The 20458-nt window shown below is 37.8% G+C and overlaps 2 protein-coding genes and 1 pseudogene across 4 annotated transcripts; all 3 read right to left on the bottom strand.

Annotated features, from left to right (window-relative positions):
• Positions 1-145: 145 nt before the first annotated feature.
• On the bottom strand, positions 146-5888 carry LOC114565995 (UDP-glucuronosyltransferase 1-1). Its single transcript, XM_028594335.1, has 9 exons — positions 5355-5888; positions 4002-4065; positions 3771-3919; positions 3312-3439; positions 1270-1363; positions 1011-1136; positions 845-932; positions 515-734; positions 146-416 (listed from the first exon to the last, which is right to left on the bottom strand). Exons 1-9 carry the CDS (start codon positions 5886-5888, stop codon positions 146-148), a joined length of 1674 nt encoding a protein of 557 aa, XP_028450136.1.
• Positions 5889-7245: 1357 nt separating this feature from the next.
• LOC114564936 (UDP-glucuronosyltransferase 1-7C-like) lies at positions 7246-12284 on the bottom strand. Of its 3 annotated transcripts, none has more exons than XM_028592632.1 (11): positions 12198-12284; positions 11693-12097; positions 11037-11593; positions 10588-10651; positions 10357-10505; positions 9893-10020; positions 8476-8569; positions 8212-8337; positions 8028-8115; positions 7698-7917; positions 7246-7599 (listed from the first exon to the last, which is right to left on the bottom strand). In XM_028592632.1, exons 3-11 carry the CDS (start codon positions 11562-11564, stop codon positions 7329-7331), a joined length of 1668 nt encoding a protein of 555 aa, XP_028448433.1. In that variant the 5' UTR covers positions 11565-11593; positions 11693-12097; positions 12198-12284; the 3' UTR covers positions 7246-7328. The 3 variants fall into 3 exon arrangements, with proteins under 3 accessions (XP_028448433.1, XP_028448434.1, XP_028448436.1); XM_028592633.1 differs by having other exon boundaries at positions 11693-11787; positions 12198-12267; XM_028592635.1 differs by lacking the exons at positions 9893-10020; positions 10357-10505; positions 10588-10651; ... (1 more) ...; positions 11693-12097; positions 12198-12284 and adding an exon at positions 9198-9878.
• Positions 12285-14053: 1769 nt separating this feature from the next.
• LOC114565994 (UDP-glucuronosyltransferase 1-1-like) lies at positions 14054-20305 on the bottom strand (annotated as a pseudogene).
• Positions 20306-20458: the final 153 nt, after the last annotated feature.

Below are 20458 nucleotides of genomic sequence, written 5' to 3'. Positions count from 1 at the left end.
TTCCTTAATTGTTTGTACTCCCTGTCGCATATTTAAACCATAACAGACTTAACTTTGCATTAATATTTTTATGACCAGGATGGGTTTATAATCTCCCTTACATACAGTGTTATTGCTGGGATGAAGGTGCAAATGTAGCAGCAGGTTAGTCCTGCTTCCTCTTCCTTCTCAGTTTCCAGAAGCAAAGTTTCAAGCACTTCACAGTCAGTATTACAAAAAACAGCACTAGAGTAGCCAGTACTGCTATTACATCCAGGCAGTAGTACTGGAGCCAGTTGAGGTCATGGACAGCTGGTCTGAGATGTTTTGCCCCTTTGTGCCGCATCACAAATTCTGTCCAGTACACTGAAAGGTCCAGTGGGTCAACTGGCCGGTCTTTATGGAGAGCCGACAGCTTCTGCATGTTCTCTTTATACCTGGATATAAACAGATTGATGGCAAGATATGAAGAATACAACACTGAAGTGAAGATGGTATGAAAATCAGATTCCAAAACAAGCTTCTAATCCCTCACCTGGTGTCATTGATGACCTCATTCAGTCCCTGAAGAAGGCTCTCTGTAGTGATCGAATAGATATCCAACACGACTCCAGCTCCTCTGCTCGCCAACTTCACTGCGTTGTCAGGCTGGTCCCCCGTAATTGGTATCATCACCATGGGAACACCATGACACAGTCCCTCAAAGAGACCATGAGAGCCAGCATGAGTGATGAAAGCCCGAGCTCCAGGATGTGCTAACACACAACACACAAAGATTTCAGATGTTACGGTATGGGACACATCATCTCTCAGTATTGAGTCGTGGGCTTCACATTTCAGGATGTTTTGCAGTGGAGTTACAGACCTAGTAGGTCATTCTGAGGCACCCATTTCATCAACTTCACATTTTCTGGGAAACTGTCGGGAACCTGCCCAGTGTACCTCCATATAACCTATCAAAAGAAGCTGAGTGTCATTTAATGCTTTTGATTATTGCATTGATGTATGATTATGTTAATATATTCCTGTACCTTCTGTGGAATCTGTCTGAAAGCTTCTAAGAAGACGGAGGTTGTCTCTTCTGGTAGATCTGACAGCATGGTGCCCAGGGTGAACACTACAAACCCATGTTCTCCTGACACCCAGGACTCCAGATCCTGCAAAAAACACACAAACTGGTCTGGTATTCATCTCTCTATTTATCTCTCTATCTCCCCACAATATAGCAGATAATGTGAGGAGGAAGTAAAACAAAATCAAAAGGTTGAATCAATACCACTCAGGCCTTACCTTAGGAAGAGGATGTCTCACGTTGCAGTTGATTCCACCAACTAGTACTACATTAGGTGTGATAGGACGTGGGAACTCCAGTGTGAAGTCCATCCTGTTTTAACATAGTATCACAATATTATTGTGATTTAGCAGCATTCACAGTATCGTTATCGGATTCTTCAGTACAATTTTCGCTCACCTACTAATTCTGCCTACAGTACTTTTAGCTATAAAAAACAATCAAATATAAAAAATGTTAAGCTTTTTAAGAACATTTGTGCTTGTATTCAACTTCTCTTCACGATTTTTAAAATATTAAGCTTTTTTTTCTTTTTGCACTGAAAGTCCATGGAGCAATCTTTAAATCTCTTCAGGCTTCTTCCACTTCTAGATGCTATTTCTCCCACATGCTTTCACCTACGGACGTCATTCAAACTTTAAACTATTCATAAAACGTTCAGCTATTTCAAAATGATTCAACTTTTTTTTATATCTTTTACAGTTTTTGTGTTATCACTGTTTAAGTTTAGTGCTTCTTTAGGCTTTTTCATGAGTTTTTGAGGACTGCTCAGTGTGGGTGATGGCTCAGCTACAGTGCAGAGAAGATAGAACATTGTCTTAAAACTTTCTCCTAACTTGCTCTCACAGCCACAATTCTTAATTCTCATACACCATTTATATGTCAAAACGTAAATGTATTTTTCTACTTCATTTAAAGGTGCCCTGCCACACGTATTTCATTACTTTGTGGTAATGTCTGAAGTTCTACCATTGACTCTGTAACATTTTTTGTGGAAAAAATGCATTGGTTACCTTGTTTCAAGCCATTCTAGATTGGCATAGAAAGCCTGCAGGAAGAGTACCAGTTTTTCAAATCGTTGATATGCCCACATTTTTTAAGTTTATCCACACAAATTATATATCAATATTTTTGCTAGTTTTGCGACAACATAAAGTCATAGAATAGTATGTCAGAAAAGTCATAAAAATGTCATAGTATGTCAAAAAAAAAGTCATGGTATTTTGGAAAATTCAACCCTCAACCTCTAGTCTTGATTTTACCTGTAGCAGCTTATCTCACTGAGCTATTTGTGAAGCTCATAACCTTTTTATCGTTCACATTACTGAAGAAAATTAGTCATAGTTTAAAAACATAACTTTTTTTCAACATACTATAGTATGACTTTTTTATGATTGTTTTCGACATACTATACTGTGAATTATTTAAGACTTTTCTGACATACTATACTATGACCTTTTCTCAAAAAACTATACTATGACTTTTTATGACTTTTCTGATATACTATTCTATTACTTTTTTCCACATACTATATTATGACTTTTCTGACACTATTCTATGACTTTTTGAGAATATTTTTGGACATACTATACTATGACTTTTTAAAACTTTTTGTCGACATACTATACTATGATTTTTTTATCACTTTTTTCGACATACAATACTATGACCTTTTTCTTGTTCTTGGACATACTATACTATGAATTTTTAATGGCTTTTTCTGACCTACTAAGCTATGTGTGTTTTTAACAAAGTTCTTCGCTGACAAAGAGGTTAACATTGCTTCAACAGGAGTTATAACCACAGACTCTGACCCAGGATCTGGGGTGGTTGTTTTCATGATGTTTTTTCGACAAACAATACTATGAATTTTCAATGGATTTTTTCAATATGCTATGCTATGACTGTTTTATCACTTTTTGGCATGCTTTACTTTCACTCTTTTTCAACATACTAGATTATTACTTTTTTTAATCACTTTTTTGGACATACTATACTATACTATGTATTTTTCATGACTTTTTTCGAAAAACTATACTATTGCTTTTTAATCACTTTTTTACATGCTATAATATTACTTTTTATGACATACCTATACTATGACTTTTTGACATGCCATAACTATGATTTTTCTCTTTTTTTAGACTTAAAATATTCCACTTTTGTTTAATACATTATTGGTTTAATTCAACATTCCAATGAGATTCGTACTAATTAAAACGATCCCTAAATTCTCCTAAATCTTAATATCTAACCTTACCTCAGCAGCCAGATAGCAGACTCTGACAGCACTTCAGCTATGCCCACCTCCTCTCCCAGAAACTGATAGGCTATTTGGTCAAAGTGCCAAAAAATCAGTCGGCATAGCAATGGCTCCAATAAAGCCACCTGTATGTCAGAGGCATCACAGAGTAAAGATGAATAAATGTACAAAGTAAGGCATAGGTGCTTGGCAAAAGAGTTCAGTTACATTTTAACAGTGCTGGAACGCTGTTATTCATTTCATTGTGCAGTAGTTGAACTGGTTCATCTTGACCTACTGCCTGACTTTGAATGTAGCCTAAAGTAGGGAGACAGATACTAAGGGGGTCTGCTACATTGCCAAACGTAATGACATATGGGGGTTTGATAGTATATTGGTATATTAATTTTACAGAATTAAACTTGGCCATCCTTCATGCATGCATCTGTCGATGCACATCTGGCTGTAAGTCCTCACCAAAGTGTTGAAAGCTCTCTCCTGAAAGCTCATTTTATCTGTGTATCTGGTCAACAAGCGGGGCACATATGAGGGCGGGGAGGGGCAGCCTGCAGACTTCATATCCAAGGAACATGGAATCCCCCTCAGCAAATTTATAGTAGGGATACCTGAAAATTATTTGATGTATGACCTGTGAGAAAATGTGCAAACTTAAAAGAGAACCGATGATCCAAGTGTGGCTGAACTCACCTAATTTCCGAGCTATTAATGAGCCTGTGGGCACCATGGGGTCCGTTAGGACTGCATCAAAGTTCTGCAGAGTGGAAAGGTGCAAAGTCAAATTAGATGTAAGGGATGAATCAGTATGGACTATTAAAGCACCTTTCTTTCTGCTTCATCATGCAGTGATTCTTCAGAAGACATGACATGTCTACATATCAACTGATGACACAGCTTTTTTTGTATAAACATACATCTGTCTCTCAGAGGAATGTACTGTACGTTTTACACAACTATATTTATCTGCTATAGTTACCTCGCATATAAAGAGTTTACATTAAAACATACATTATGATAAACTTACAATGTATTAAATGTATGTATATGTACTAGTAATTTATAAACTTTATGGATTATGACTGTTTTAGTATCTGGTCAGAGCTCCTTTTTATGTTTCAAATGTGCGAGGATCGTGGTTCCACCAAAGAGATATTTTCCATTCCATTTTCAATTTCATTTAAATAACAGTGTAATGTTCATAGGGTTATAAATGTATTTTCTTCCCTATGAATCATTTTATGACCCCTCAGATTTATCTTGTGACCCTTATGTTGGGAACCTTTGAACTACAATACCTCAGTACTACAATAATTAAAACAAGCTCCACCTCAACCAGTTAAAGCAGTAATTGCTACGTAGACATGAATGCTCTAATAATGAAATGCATTTTTCACACACCTCATATTTATTATGTCTTTAAAATTGTTGGATTGTAATTTGTTATGTATGTGCAATCCACTCTGCACTTAACTAAACTGTACATTTTTATTATTTTGTTTTGTTATTCTTTATCGTACTTTATCGTCTTCATTCAGTTCTTATTTCAAATAATTTTCTTTTTGTATACTTCTGGATTCACACTTTCCCATATTCCTTTTTATTGTGCTCCCTCTGTCATTGATGACTGGTAGTATGAATGTGTATATGTTCCGGTGGACTGTAGCAACGAAATTGCCCTTCTGAGATAAATAAAGCTATCTGTATCTATATAATAATTCATCAGTCACAGAAGTTGTTTTGTTGCAGAACAAGTACTTCTATTTTTTACACTTCAAAAAGGCTACATTTGTAGCACTTCAAATACATCTTTGTGGTACTTTTACATAAGAAAACTGCTAACAGCTGTCTCAACTTTAGATACAGGGGTTACACATTACACAATGACACAAACACTGCAGTATAATGCAATCCAATATAGTGGCAGCCCCAAAAGTTAGTTTAAACGTAGTAGACAGTCTAAAAATATGCCTCACAAATACTGGATAAGGTGCAAGGCTATTGAATTTTCTTACATTTGACACCTGATCCTGTATTTGCACTCACCTGCTGTGCCAGATGTGAGATCAGACTGACATTGAACAGTAGGCTCTCTGCTGTGGTGTGGATAAAGCCTGTTATTTTCTGGAATTTTGAGAATCCTTTCCGTATCTTCTCTGTGAAAGAATGTGCAGATTTTTCCATCAGGTCCTTTTGTGAGGCCATGAGAGAATCCATATGAGCCTTGTCATAAGGAACAGGATAGGTCACAGTGTCGTAGTGTTTCCCTGGGCCCATCCGCATGCTGATCTCTGGAATCACCACTGTAACCCGGTGTCCACGACGACCCATTTCTTGGGCAATGGCCTTTAAACCCACCCAGTGACTCCCATCCATGGGTACCACCAGCAAGTTGCCCAAAAAACCTGAAGAAGCAGTGTCACTTGCAGGAATGTTGTTGTGTGCTTCAGCCTCTTCTGTCTTCACCTTCTTCTCCGTCCTGGAGTTTTCTACCACAGACCCCCTCGTCTTATCTACAGCACCATTCACCTGTATATCCAGGTTTAGTAGCAGGAACACAAACACTGCTGCTTTCCACATTGTTCTCTTTCCTCTGTCTCTTCTTTGTGCTTCTCGTGGAAACAATTCCTGCCCTTATGGTCGCTGTTGAAATTCCTCTGTGATTTTAGCAAGTTGTGTGTGTTCAAAGTCCTATTGTTAACAAGAGCGACAACTGCATTCCTCAAGCGTTAGCAGTTGAAAGGTCATTGATATGGGACTTTCAGTGAAAGTGAACACAAATAATATTTAATTTGGACAGTATTCCTTATGTTCAGGAATGGTCCCAAACTCTTTATAGCTAATTAACTCCCGTGAAGTTGGAATGATATTCAGAGATTCAATCTTCCGGGATCAATAATACATTAACCAACCTTTTTAAAAACACAAAGGACACCTCTTTTCTACCATAGTAAGGTAGACATAGAGCTTCAACCTTATTTCATCAAAACAGGTTGTCTTCCCTCCAACCTGAACAAATAGCATTGGTCTATGAGCAGCCATCTGTGAGACGAGTGCGCAGGGTCCATCTACAAAGTGCAACACCGAAGAGAGATACAACAAAGATATTCACTAGTTTCATCATTATATAGCTAATGTCTCCAAAATGACATCACAAATAACTGGCCACCTGCTGGTTCTACTACAACACTTACATACATTGGAAAAATAAGCATATGCATACTATGGGAACAACTTTCTGACAACGTTTTTGATCACTTTTGTCCTTTGGAATGCGCCTTGGTCGACAAGACTCAGAATCACGCCACTGTTTTCTTTTGTTTGTCAATTTATTTTCATCACTCAAACTTCAATTTGATATGTTTCTTCTTTTCCACAAAAATAATGAACTGTCCTTACCAGAAGGTATACAAGCATTGACAGCAGAGCGAAAATAAAAGATATAACAAAAACAACTTCAACTCACAATCAGGTAACTGTTCTGAGCGGTAGCGGATACATGCATTGTGTATTTCATGCCGTACTGTTTGTTATTTATTATTACAGCATATAATTAATGTCTGTACATGTTCTCTGTTTACTCCCATTATTGTAGTCAACACATTCACATTGGGCTATTCTAAACTCCCAACAATAAATGAATGGCATGTCAATGAGCGTGTGTACTATGGACTGCATTTGTTGACCAATCACCATCTTTCCTGTTCTTACCAGACAACCTGTGGAGATATCACTTACATCCATAGAACCAGTACCTAAGGGTTCATTCATTTATCATCACTGAGGTCACATGTTTGTTATTCATTAAACCAACACCGCTTTTATAAACAGTCCTAGAGTCCTGAAGTATCTTTATATGACACCTATGTCTTATCAAGCTTGTTTCTCTAGATTTCTGATTCAGTATGTTGAAACATGTAAAGGCATTGTGTAAAGGGTGTGTATAGCAACCAACAGTTGTTTTCTGGTAATTTGATCACTTGGAAACTTCTTTGGAAATGTGCACAAGAAACCCGAAGGTTAGTCCTGCTTCCTCTTCCTGCTCAGTTTCCAGAAGCATAGTTTCAAGCACTTTACTGTCAGTATTACAAAAAACAGCACTAGAGTAGCCAGTACTGCTATTACATCCAGGCAGTAGTACTGGAGCCAGTTGAGGTCATGGACAGCTGGTCTGAGATGTTTTGCCCCTTTGTGCCGCATCACAAATTCTGTCCAGTACACTGAAAGGTCCAGTGGGTCAACTGGCCGGTCTTTATGGAGAGCCGACAGCTTCTGCATGTTCTCTTTATACCTGGATATAAACAGATTGATGGCAAGATATGAAGAATACAACACTGAAGTGAAGATGGTATGAAAATCAGATTCCAAAACGAGCTTCTAATCCCTCACCTGGTGTCATTGATGACCTCATTCAGTCCCTGAAGAAGGCTCTCTGTAGTGATCGAATAAATATCCAACACGACTCCAGCTCCTCTGCTCGCCAACCTCACCGCGTTGTCAGGCTGGTCCCCCCCAATTGGTATCATCACCATGGGAACACCGTGACACAGTCCCTCAAAGAGACCATGAGAACCAGCATGAGTGATGAAAGCCCGAGCTCCAGGATGTGCTAACACACAACACACAAAGATTTCAGATGTTACGGTATGGGACACATCATCTCTCAGTATTGAGTCGTGGGCTTCACATTTCAGGATGTTTTGCAGTGGAGTTACAGACCTAGTAGGTCATTCTGAGGCACCCATTTCATCAACTTCACATTTTCTGGGAAACTGTCGGGAACCTGCCCAGTGTACCTCCATATAACCTATCAAAAGAAGCTAAGTGTCATTTATTGCTTTTTGATTATTGCATTGATGTATGATTTAAAATGCACATTCTTAATGATCATATATTCCTGTACCGTCTGTGGAATCTGTCTGAAAGCTTCTAAGAAGACGGAGGTTGTCTCTTCTGGTAGATCTGACACCATGGTGCCCAGGGTGAACACTACAAACCCATGTTCTCCTGACACCCAGGACTCCAGATCCTGCAAAAAACACACAAACTGGTCTGGTATTCATCTCTCTATTTATCTCTCTATCTCCCCACAATATTAGCAGTGGGATAACGGGATGAAGAAGTAAAACAAAATCAAAAGGTTGAATCAATACCACTCAGCCCTTACCTCAGGCAGAGGATGTCTCACGTTGCAGTTGATTCCACCAACTAGTACTACATTAGGCATGAGAGGACGTGGGAACTCCAGTGTGAAGTCCATCCTGTTTTAACAAAGTATCACAATATTTATCAGATTTTAAGACCTTTTGTTCTTTTAGTGTGATTTACAGGCGTAAAACAACAGTAACAGTAAAACTACATTTATTCATATTATAATATTTATACTAACAATAATAATAATAATAAAATATATTATATAATACAATAATAATATAGTAATTATTATAATAATAATGTATAATATCCGTGAAAAGGTTTCATCAAGAGGCATGGGCATGGCCAGCCAGCAGTACATTTTCTTTGTCACAGCACTTCCTGTCAGCCAGCTAACTTTGTCATACAAGGAGAGATGAAAAGACCTGTTACTTTGCCCTATCTTTTGCACTAAATCAATCTTAAGTGTTGATCTAACCCTGCTGTTTAATTATAAGTTAATGGTTTCTCCTCGTAAGGAAGACTTTAAAATGGCTTTGCCAAAACCAGGTCAACAATATTAGCATTGTCTGCCATCGTGTGCAGTTTGCTAGCTGGCTAGTTCACCCCTACAACACTAGCCTAGCGTACTGTATGAATGAATAAATGAACAAACGATCTAACAAAACAATATTAAATTCGAAGAAGGAAATGTGGGAATTAGGTTAAAACTGAAACAAGGAATGTTGTGTATACTTGTATGAAATGTATGTTGAAAATTGGCTAGCAATTTCGCCAAGCAAATATTAAGAAATAGGTTGCACCAGTTCGTCTTTCAACAACACTTACAAAATGAACTGGGCAGAGTGAACTCTGCTTGAACAACTTTGGCGACTTTTTATTGTACAAAATCGCAGTCAATCAAAAGGAGATGCAGCCTTTCGACAGACCCTCCAATCATCACGCAGAAGCCCGGCGTCCAGGCTAGCCCACTGCTCCATTGACCCCCAGAGACGCAGCATTTATCCAATGACCGTCTAGTTTTGAAGCACTGAAAAAAACTGCTCAAAGCAGCCCCATTGAAGTCAATGGATGCCAGGCTTCAACAGGGAAATACCTCTTAATACATCCATGGGAAATACACTGTGGCACTACGGGAATGTATGAGAAGGAAATCGAGTCAGCGGATTCTGAACAAAATCGTCTTCGAAATGAACATATTGAACAACGCATTTTTAGTCAATAACATGTTAACACAATAGTACATATTTGACCATTACATTTTAGACATTTTAGGGGAAGCCGAGCTTCCCTTGCAGTCTTAAAGAAATCGCCACTGAAAACTACCTTATTCCTATCTTGTTTATTAGTTTAATATTATTAAGTACTTCTTCATAGGACCATCTAGGTTAATGTGTTTTCTTCTCCTAAATCTTAATATCTAACCTTACCTCAGCAGCCAGATAGCAGACTCTGACAGCACTTCAGCTATGCCCACCTCCTCTCCCAGAAACTGATAGGCTATTTGGTCAAAGTGCCAAAACAACAGTCGGCATAGCAACGGCTCCAATAAAGCCACCTGTATGTCAGAGGCATCAAAGAGCAAAGATGAACAAATGTACAAAGTAAGGCATAGGTGCTTGGCAAAAGAGTAGAATTTCAGTTACATTTTAACAGTGCTGGAACGATGTTATTCATTTCATTGTGCAGTAGTTGAACTGGTTCATCTTGACCTACTGCCTGACTTTGAATGTAGCCTAAAGTAGGGAGACAGATACTAAGGGGGTCTGCTACATTGCCAAACGTAATGACATATAGGGGTTTGATAGTATATTGGTATATTAATTTTACAGCATTAAGCCTGGCCATCCTTAATGCATGCACCGTGGATGCACATCTGGCTGTAAGTCCTCACCAAAGTGTTGAAAGCTCTCTCCTGGAAGCTCATTTTATCTGTGTATCTGGTCAACAAGCGGGGCACATATGAGGGCGGGGAGGGGCAGCCTGCAGACTTCATATCCAAGGAACATGGAAGTCCCCTCAGCAAATTTATAGTAGGGATACCTGAAAATGATTTGATGTATGACCTGTGAGAAAACGTGCAGACATAAAAGAGAACAGATGATCCAAGTGTGGCTGAACTCACCTAATTTTCGAGCTATTAATGAGCCTGTGGGTGCCACAGGGTCTGTTAGGACTGCATCAAAGTTCTGCAGAGTGGAAAGGTGCAAAAAAAAATAGAAAAATAGATACAACCGGTTAGTGCTTTATTAGTACGCACTAATAAAGCACCTTTCCTTTTGCTTTTTTATGCATTGATTATTCAGAAGACATGACATATGTCTACATGTATAAAACATACCATTCTTCTCAGAAGAATATACTGTACTTTGTACTCCACTACATTTATCTACTTTAGTTACCTTGCAGATAAAGATTTCACATTAATAAAATACAAACAGCAGCCCCAAAATGTAGCATAGTTTAAAAGTAGTAGACACAGTCTAAACAAATGCCTCACAAATTCTGTATAATGTGCAAGGCTATTGTATTGAATTTATTAGATTTGACACCTGATCCTCTATTTGCACTCACCTGCTGTGCCAGATGTGAGATCAGACTGACATTGAACAGTAGACTCTCTGCTGTGGTGTGCATAAACCCTATGAATTTCTGCATGTTTGAGAATCCTTTCCTTATCTTCTCTGTGAAAGACGATTTTTTCATCATGTCCTTGAGTGAGGCCATGACAGAATCCATATGAGCCTTGTCATAAGGAACAGGATAGGTCACAGTGTCGTAGTGTTTCCCTGGGCCCATCCGCATGCTGATCTCTGGAATCACCACTGTAACCCGGTGTCCACGACGACCCATTTCTTGGGCAATGGCCTTTAAACCCACCCAGTGACTCCCATCCATGGGTACCACCAGCAAGTTGCCCAAAAAACCTGAAGAAGCAGTGTCACTTGCAGGAATGTTGTTGTTTGCTTCAGCCTCTTCTGTCTTCACCTTCTTCTCCGTCCTGGAGTTTTCTACCACAGACCCCCTCGTCTTATCTACAGCACCATTCACCTGTATATCCAGGTTTAGTAGCAGGAACACAGACACTGCTGCTTTCCACATTGTTCTCTTTCCTCTGTGACTGCAGCTCACTGAATCCAACACAGAAAAAAAATGTAAGGTTAAGTTAAAAACAAATGGACTAAGAAAACGTCATCTTTTTATGTTTTGAATGTTCTGCTTTTTTCCACCTTGTTCTCTTTCCTCTGCTCTGTGTCTCTTCTCTTTGTGCTTCTCGTGTAAACACTTCCTGCTCTTTATGATCGTCTGGATTGTGGAAATTCCTCTGTGGATTAGCAAATTGTGTGTGTTCAAATTCCTCTCTTTAACAAGAGCGACAAATGCAGTCCTCAACAGCTATATAGCAATCATTGATATGGGACTTTCAGTGAAAGTGAACACAAGTAATATTTAATTTGGACAGTAGCCTATTATATATGTTCAGGTCGTCAGGAATGCTCCTAAATGGATGTGTGGACTTTGGTAAAGTTGGAATTCACAGATTTGAACTTCCGATGTTGCACTGAAATCTGTGACGCGTCGAGATCTCGGTCCCTCCTGTAAGAATCCGTAGCGCCCCCTTCCGATAATGTAGCCTAGGTGGACACAGATTTTGACGGGTCACATATTCAGTGCACCGGGATTAATAGTCATCAGCAAAACGTTTTTAAAACACAAACGACGCCTTTTGCTTACCATAGTAAGGTAGCCAACGAGCCACAACCTTATCTCATCAAAACGGGTTGTCCTTCTATCCGACTTGGACAACTAACATATGTTTTGTGAGATTAATGCGCATGCAGGGACCGTCTACAAAGTCATGTCTTCCAAATTGCGTTTAAAATAACTGGCTAACTGCTGGTTCTACTCATGGATGTATTAAGATAACTTACTTTGGAAAGAAAGGCTTTTGCATAATTTTGGGCAATATTTATTAGGGAAAACATGTAATAGTTTTAGCGCAATGTCTCAAAACTTACTTCACACATAGAATGCCTCCTGCTGGTTATACTACAACACTTACTTTGAAAAGGAGGCTTTTGCATATTTTTGGGGAATATTTATTGGGGAAAATATTAAATAGTTTTGTTATTACATAGAGTAATGTCTCCAAACTTCTTCACACATTACTGGTCTCCTTTTGGTTATTCTACAGCACTTCTGAAAAAAAGGCTTTTGCATAATGTTGGGCAATATTTCTTAGGGAAAATATTCAATTGTGTATTAAATTATATAAAGTAATGTTTCAATCTGCAAGATCTTCTTTAGGCAGATTGAAATGTTAACTTAAAAATATTTAATAAACTATAATTGGTGCCCAGCAGTGTGCAAAAGCTATATTATGCCCTGAGATTAAATATTATTTGTCTTGCACATGAGTATTTTTGCCTGGATATATGCACAATTGGTCCCATGATGTATTAGTAACCATATGAAATTCAACTTAATTCAAATCCCCAAAAGTATACAAAGGCCTTTTCTTTCAATAATAAGTGTTGTAGTACAACTAACAGGAGACCAGATATGTGTGATCTAATTTTGGTGACACTACTCAGGGGCGTTGGACTGGGGGGAAAAAGGGGACCGAGTACCCAGGGCCCTCATGTGAGGAGGGCCCAAAAAGATGCTAGAATGAATAGCTGTGGATGCGGGGAGGGGCCCATAGAAAATGCCTTTCATCAGGGCCCAGAATTTTGTGCTACGCCCCTACACTGTATAATAATCAAGTTATTAAAGGAGGTCTACGCTCTCTGAGTGCCTTTTCTAATTATAATAGTTATTATTCTGGTATTTGTACATCATATTGTGGTAGTCCACATACTGTCTCATGTATAGTCTAGCCAGAACTATCTCCTATATGTTTGCATTTTACATTTTATTTACGTTTTTAAACCAATCACAACTGTCCTTGGCGGTGCTAAGCCCTGAATGCAGCAACAGTGCTTTGCTCCTCCACACTCATACAGTTATGGCTATATTCTCCTCATTTATTCATGTTTGCATTGTTTATCCTTGCATTGAAATACTCTTGCATTGTGTATTTCATGCCATACTTTTTATTATTTATTATTACAGCATATAATTAATGTCTACTGTACATTTTCTCTGTTTACGCCCTTTATTGTAGTAACCACATTCACATTGGGATATTCTAAACTCCCAACAATAAATGAATGGCATGTCAATGAGCGTGTGTACTATGGACTGCATTTGTTGACCAATCACCATCTTTCCTGTTCTTACCAGACAACCTGTGGAGATATCACTTACATCCATAGAACCAGTACCTAAGGGTTCATTAATTTATCGTCACTGAGGTCACATGTTTGTTATTCATTAAACCAACACCGCTTTTATAAACAGTCCTAGAGTCCTGAAGTATCTTAATATGACACCTATGTCTTATCAAGCTTGTTTCTCTAGATTTCTGATTCAGTATGTTGAAACATGTAAAGGCATTGGGTGGAGGGTGTATAGCAACCAACAGTTGTTTTCTGGTAATTTGATTACTTAAAAAATGTCTTTGGAAATGTGCACAAGAAACCCGAAGGTTAGTCCTGCTTCCTCTTCCTGCTCGGTTTCCAGAAGCATAGTTTCAAGCACTTTACTATCAGTATTACAAAAAACAGCACTAGAGTAGCCAGTACTGCTATTACATCCAGGCAGTAGTACTGGAGCCAGTTGAGGTCATGGACAGCTGGTCTGAGATGTTTTGCCCCTTTGTGCCGCATCACAAATTCTGTCCAGTACACTGAAAGGTCCAGTGGGTCAACTGGCCGGTCTTTATGGAGAGCAGACAGCTTCTGCATGTTCTCTTTATACCTGGATATAAACAGATTGATGGCAAGATATGAAGAATACAACATTGAAGTGAAGATGGTATGAAAATCAGATTCCAAAACTTCTTTTATATTTTACAGAGATTTAAGGAGCTTTTTTTTCGTGAGATAACTGACATTGTGAGCGAGCTTCTAATCCCTCACCTGGTGTCATTGATGACCTCATTCAGTCCCTGAAGAAGGCTCTCTGTAGTGATCGAATAAATATCCAACACGACTCCAGCTCCTCTGCTCGCCAACTTCACTGCGTTGTCAGGCTGGTCCCCCAAAATTGGCATCATCACCATGGGAACACCGTGACACAGTCCCTCAAAGAGACCATGAGAGCCAGCATGAGTGATGAAAGCCCGAGCTCCAGGATGTGCTAACACACAACACACAAAGATTTCAGATGTTACGGTATGGGACACATCATCTCTCAGTATTGAGTCGTGGGCTTCACATTTCAGGATGTTTTGCAGTGGAGTTACAGACCTAGTAGGTCATTCTGAGGCACCCATTTCATCAACTTCACATTTTCTGGGAAACTGTCGGGAACTTGCCCAGTGTACCTCCATATAACCTATCAAAAGAAGCTGAGTGTCATTTAATGCTTTTGATTATTGCATTGATGTATGATTATGTTAATATATTCCTGTACCGTCTGTGGAATCTGTCTGAAAGCTTCTAAGAAGACGGAGGTTGTCTCCTCTGGTAGATCTGACACCATGGTGCCCAGGGTGAACACTACAAACCCATGTTCTCCTGACACCCAGGACTCCAGATCCTGCAAAAAATACACAAACTGGTCTGGTATTCATCTCTCTATTTATCTTTCTGTCTCGCACCAATATTAGAAGATAATGTGAGGAGGAAGTAAAACCAAAATCAAAAGGTTGAATCAATACCACTCAGCCCTTACCTTAGGAAGAGGATGTCTCACGTTGCAGTTGATTCCACCAACTAGTACTACATTAGGTGTGATAGGACGTGGGAACTCCAGTGTGAAGTCCATCCTGTTTTAACATAGTATCACAATATTATTGTGATTTAGCAGCATTCACAGTATTGTTATCGGATTCTTCAGTACAATTTTCGCTCGCCTACTAATTCTGCCTACAGTACTTTTAGCTACATAAACCATTCAAATATAAAAATGTTCAGCTCTTTAAAGGCTCCGGTACTATGACTATATAGACTTTTTTTCACTTTTTTTGACTAAACTGACTTTTTTCGACATACCATACTATGACTTTTAATATATATTTTTTTGACTTTTTTTTTAATCTATTTTATAAACAGCAAGTAGTCACAGCAGACCCAGGTTCAATTAAAAGTCAATTTTCATGAAGTTTTTTTGCATACTATTCTAAATCATAAAAAAGTCATATTATAGTATGTTGTGAAATAGTCATTGTATAGTATGCCGAAAATATGTTCACATTACTGAAGACAAAAAGTCATAGTTTAGTATGTACAAAAAAGTGATAAAAGTCATAAAACAGCATGTCGAAAAGAAGTCGTACCTCCAATCTTGATTTTATTTCTAGCAGCTTATCTCACTGAGCTATTTGTGAAGGTAATAACACATTGGTTCGTAGTAGTTGTATTTATCGTTCACATTACCGAAGACAAAAGTCATAGTATAGTTTGTACAAAGAAGTGATTAAAAAATCACAGTATAGTATGTCAAAAAGTCATGAAAAAGTGATAGTATAGTATGTCAAAAAGTCATAAAAAGTCATACTATAGTCTGATGAAAAAAAGTCATAGTATAGTATGTTGAAAAAAAGTCAATCTCTAAGCTTGATTTTATCTCTAGCAGAGCATCTCACTGAGCCATTTGTGAAACCAATAATGAACTGGTTCGTAGTTGTATTTATCGTTCACATTATTGAGGACAAAAAGTCATAGTTCAGTATGTACAAAAAAGTAATAAAAAAAAAGTCATACTACAGCGTGTCGAAAAAAGTCATAAAAAAAGTCATAGTATACTGAAGTATGTCAAAAAAAGTCATAAAACAGTCATAGTATAGTATGTCGAAAAAGAGTGATAAAAAAAGTCATAGTACGTCAAAGTATGTCTGAGAATTGAACCCTCAACCTCCAATCTTGATTTTATCTCTAACAACTTATCTCACTGAGGTTTTGTGAAGCCAATAATGCATTGGTTCAGAGTTATATTTATCGTTCACATTACTGAAGACAATAGTCATAGTTTAGTTTGTACAAAAATGTAATTAAAACGTCATAGTATAGTATGTTGAAAAAACGTCACAGAATAGTATATCGAAAAAAGTCATAATATGTCAAAAAAAGTAATGAAAAAGTTATACTATGGTATGTAAAAAAAAAAAGTAATATTATAGCATGTCAAGAAAGTCATAGCATGTTTTGCATTTTATCACTAGCAGCTTATCGCACTGAGCTATTTGTGAAGCTCTTAATGCATGCTATGCTATGTCATTTTTATCAATTTTTGTACATACTAAACTATTACTTTTTTGAAGGATAAATACAACTACGAACCACTTCATATTAAGCTTCACAAATAGCTCAGTGAGATAAGCTTCTAGAGATAAAGTCAAGATAGGAGGTTGAGGTTTCAAATCTTTAACAAACAATGACTTTCTACGTACTATAGCGTGACTTTTTAATGACATACAAAACTATGACCTTTTCTTTTTGTTGGACATACTATACTATGAATTTTTAATGGATTTTTCCGACATACTAAGCTATGTCTGTTTTGAACAAAGTTCTTGCTGGCATAGTGTCTCAGAGGTTAACATTGCTTCAACAGGAAACCGGTAAGTTATAACAACAGACTTTGACCCAGGATCTGGGCTGGTTGTTTTCATGATGTTTTTTTCGACAAACAATATTATGACTGTTTTATCACTTTTTGGCATGCTTTACTATGACTTTTTTTGGACATACCAGATTATTACCTTTTTATCAGTTTTTTGGACATACTATAGCTACTATGTTTTTTCTCTTTGTTGGACATACTATACTATGACTTTTAATCACTTTTTTACATGCTATAATATTACTTTTTATTACCTTTTTTTACATACCTATACTATGACTTTTTGACATGCCATACTATGATTGTTTTTATTTTTTAGACTTAAAATATCCCATTTGTTTAATATATTATTAGTTTAATTCAACATTCCAATGAGATTCATACTAATTAAAACCATTCCCTCTTTTCCAACTATCCTCACTACTTCACCTTCGTTTTATGCAATCAAGCCAGCAATCCAGTTTGGCTTTAGCAATCTAGATGTTCAGCATTCACAAGCATTTTCTGCAGGAAATGCATTTTCTAGTCTGATTCTAAGACCTTTTTTTCTTGTGTGATTTAGAGGCATAAAACAACAGTAACAGTAAAACTACCTTTGCATTATTCCTCCCTTGTTTATTAGTTTAATATTATTAAGTACTTCTTCATAGGACCATCTAGGTTGATGTGTTTTCTTCACCTAAATCTTAATATCTAACCTTACCTCAGCAGCCAGATAGCAGACTCTGACAGCACTTCAGCTATGCCCACCTCCTCTCCCAGAAACTGATAGGCTATTTGGTCAAAGTGCCAATAAATCAGTCGGCATAGCAATGGCTCCAATAAAGCCACCTGTATGTCAGAGGCATCACAGAGCAATGATGAAAAAATTTACAAAGTAAGGCATAGGTGCTTGGCAAAAGAGTAGAATTTCAGTTACATTTTAACAGTGCTGGAACGATGTTATTCATTTCATTGTGCAGTAGTTGAACTGGTTCATCTTGACCTACTGCGTGACTTTGAATGTAGCCTAAAGTAGGGAGACAGATACTAAGGGGGTCTGCTACATTGCTAAATGTAATGACATATAGGGGTTTGATAGTATATTGGTATATTGATTTTACAGAATTAAACCTAGCCATTCATGCATGCATCTGTCGATGCACATCTGGCTGTAAGTCCTCACCAAAGTGTTGAAAGCTCTCTTCCTGGAAGCTCATTTTATCTGTGTATCTGGTCAACAAGCGGGGCACATATGAGGGCGGGGAGGGGCAGCCTGCAGACTTCATATCCAAGGAACATGGAATCCCCCTCAGCAAATTTATAGTAGGGATACCTGAAAATGATTTGATGTATGACCTGTGAGAAAACGTGCAGACATTTAAGAGAACAGATAATCCAAGTGTGGCTGAACTCACCTAATTTACGAGCTATTAATGAGCCTGTGGGCACCACGGGGTCTGTTAGGACTGCATCAAAGTTCTGCAGAGTGGAAAGGTGCAAAGTCAAATTAGATGTAAGGGATGAATCAGTATGGACTATTAAAGCACCCTTTTTTGCAGCTTTTTTTGTATAAACATATCATCTGTCTCTCAGAGAAATATACTGTACTTTTTACCCCACTATATTTTCTGCGCTACAGTAGTTACCTTGCATATAAAGAGTTTACATTAAAACATACATTATGATAAACTTACAATGTATGTAATGTACTGTATGTATATGTACTAGTAATTTATAAACTTTTTGGATTGTGACTGTTTTAGTGTCTGGTCAGAGCTCCTTTTTATGTTTCAAATGTGAGAGGATCGTGGTTCCACCAAAGAGATATTTTCCATTCCATTTTCAATTTTATTTAAATAACGTGTGATGTCCATAGGGTTATAAATGTATTTTCTCCCCTATTAATCATTTTATGACCCCTCAGATTTATCTTGTGACCCTTATGTTGGGAACCTCTGAACAACAATACCTCATCCTACAATAATTAAGTAAATTAGTTAAAACAAGCTCCACCTCAACCAGCTATAACAGTAATTGCTACTTAGACATGAATGCTCTAATAATGAAATGTATTTTGCACAAACCTTATATGGGTTATGTGTTTAAAATTGTTGGATTGTAATTTGTTATGTATGTGCAATCCACTCTGCACTTACATTTTTATTATTTTATTTAGTTTTTTTTATCGTACTTTATCGTCTTCATTCAGTTTTTATTTCAAATAATTTTCTTGTTGTATACTTCTGGATCTCACACTTTCCCATATGCCTTTTTATTGTGCTCTCTTTGTCATTGATGACTGGTAGTATGAATGTATACATATTTTCCGGTGGACTGTAGCAACAAAATTGCCCTTCTGAGTTAAATAAAGCTATCTATATCTATATAATAATTCATCAGTCACAGAGGTTGTTTTTTTGTTTTTGTTGCAGAACAAGTACATTTATATTTTACACGTAAAAAAGGTTAAATTTTTGGGGTTACACATTACACAATGACACAAACACTACAGTATAATGCAATCCAATATAGTGGCAGCCCCAAAAGTTAGTTTAAATGTAGTAGACAGTCTAAACAAATGCCACACAAATACTATATAAGGTGCAAGGCTATTGAATTTTCTTACATTTGACACCTGATCCTGTATTTGCACTCACCTGCTGTGCCAGATGTGAGATCAGACTGACATTGAACAGTAGGCTCTCTGCTGTGGTGTGGACAAAGCCTGTAATTTTCTGGAATTTTGAGAATCCAATCTTTATTTTCTCCGTGAAATACTGTGCAGATTTTTCCATCAGGTCCTTGTGTGAGGCCATGACAGAATCCATATGATCCTTGTCATAAGGAACAGGATAGGTCACAGTGTCGTAGTGTTTCCCTGGGCCCATCCGCATGCTGATCTCTGGAATCACCACTGTAACCCGGTGTCCACGACGACCCATTTCTTGAGCAATGGCCTTTATACCCACCCAGTGACTCCCATCCATGGGTACCACCAGCAAGTTGCCCAAAAAACCTGAAGAAGCAGTGTCACTTGCAGGAATGTTGTTGTTTGCTTCAGCCTCTTCTGTCTTCACCTTCTTCTCCGTCCTGGAGTTTTCTACCACAGACCCCCTCGTCTTATCTACAGCACCATTCACCTGTATATCCAGGTTTAGTAGCAGGAACACAGACACTGCTGCTTTCCACATTGTTCTCTTTCCTCTGTCTCTTCTTTGTGCTTCTCGTGGAAACAATTCCTGCCCTTATGGTCGCTGTTGAAATTCCTCTGTGGTTTTAGCAAGTTGTGTGTGTTCAAAGTCCTATATGTTAAAAAGAGGCACTACTGCATTCCTCAAGTGTTA

Source organism: Perca flavescens, chromosome 12 (genome assembly GCF_004354835.1).
Source record: "Perca flavescens isolate YP-PL-M2 chromosome 12, PFLA_1.0, whole genome shotgun sequence".
Taxonomy (NCBI): Eukaryota; Metazoa; Chordata; class Actinopteri; order Perciformes; family Percidae; genus Perca; species Perca flavescens.
This window is presented reverse-complemented; position numbering and strand designations above follow the sequence as displayed.

Excerpts from the sequence above, each read along its gene's own strand:
- LOC114565995 (XM_028594335.1), bottom strand. The coding sequence starts at position 5,888 with ATGTGGAAAGCAGCAGTGTTTGTGTTCCTGCTACTAAACCTGGATATA. Across the intron at positions 933-1,010 it reads TCAGACAGATTCCACAGAAG|GTTATATGGAGGTACACTGG; the intron begins GTACAGGAATAT and ends TTCTTTTGATAG. Across the intron at positions 735-844 it reads GCCTCAGAATGACCTACTAG|CACATCCTGGAGCTCGGGCT; the intron begins GTCTGTAACTCC and ends GTTGTGTGTTAG.
- LOC114564936 (XM_028592632.1), bottom strand. The coding sequence starts at position 11,564 with ATGTGGAAAGCAGCAGTGTCTGTGTTCCTGCTACTAAACCTGGATATA. Across the intron at positions 10,652-11,036 it reads TCTCACATCTGGCACAGCAG|AACTTTGATGCAGTCCTAAC; the intron begins GTGAGTGCAAAT and ends TCCACTCTGCAG. Across the intron at positions 8,570-9,892 it reads TCTGCTATCTGGCTGCTGAG|GATGGACTTCACACTGGAGT; the intron begins GTAAGGTTAGAT and ends TTGTTAAAACAG.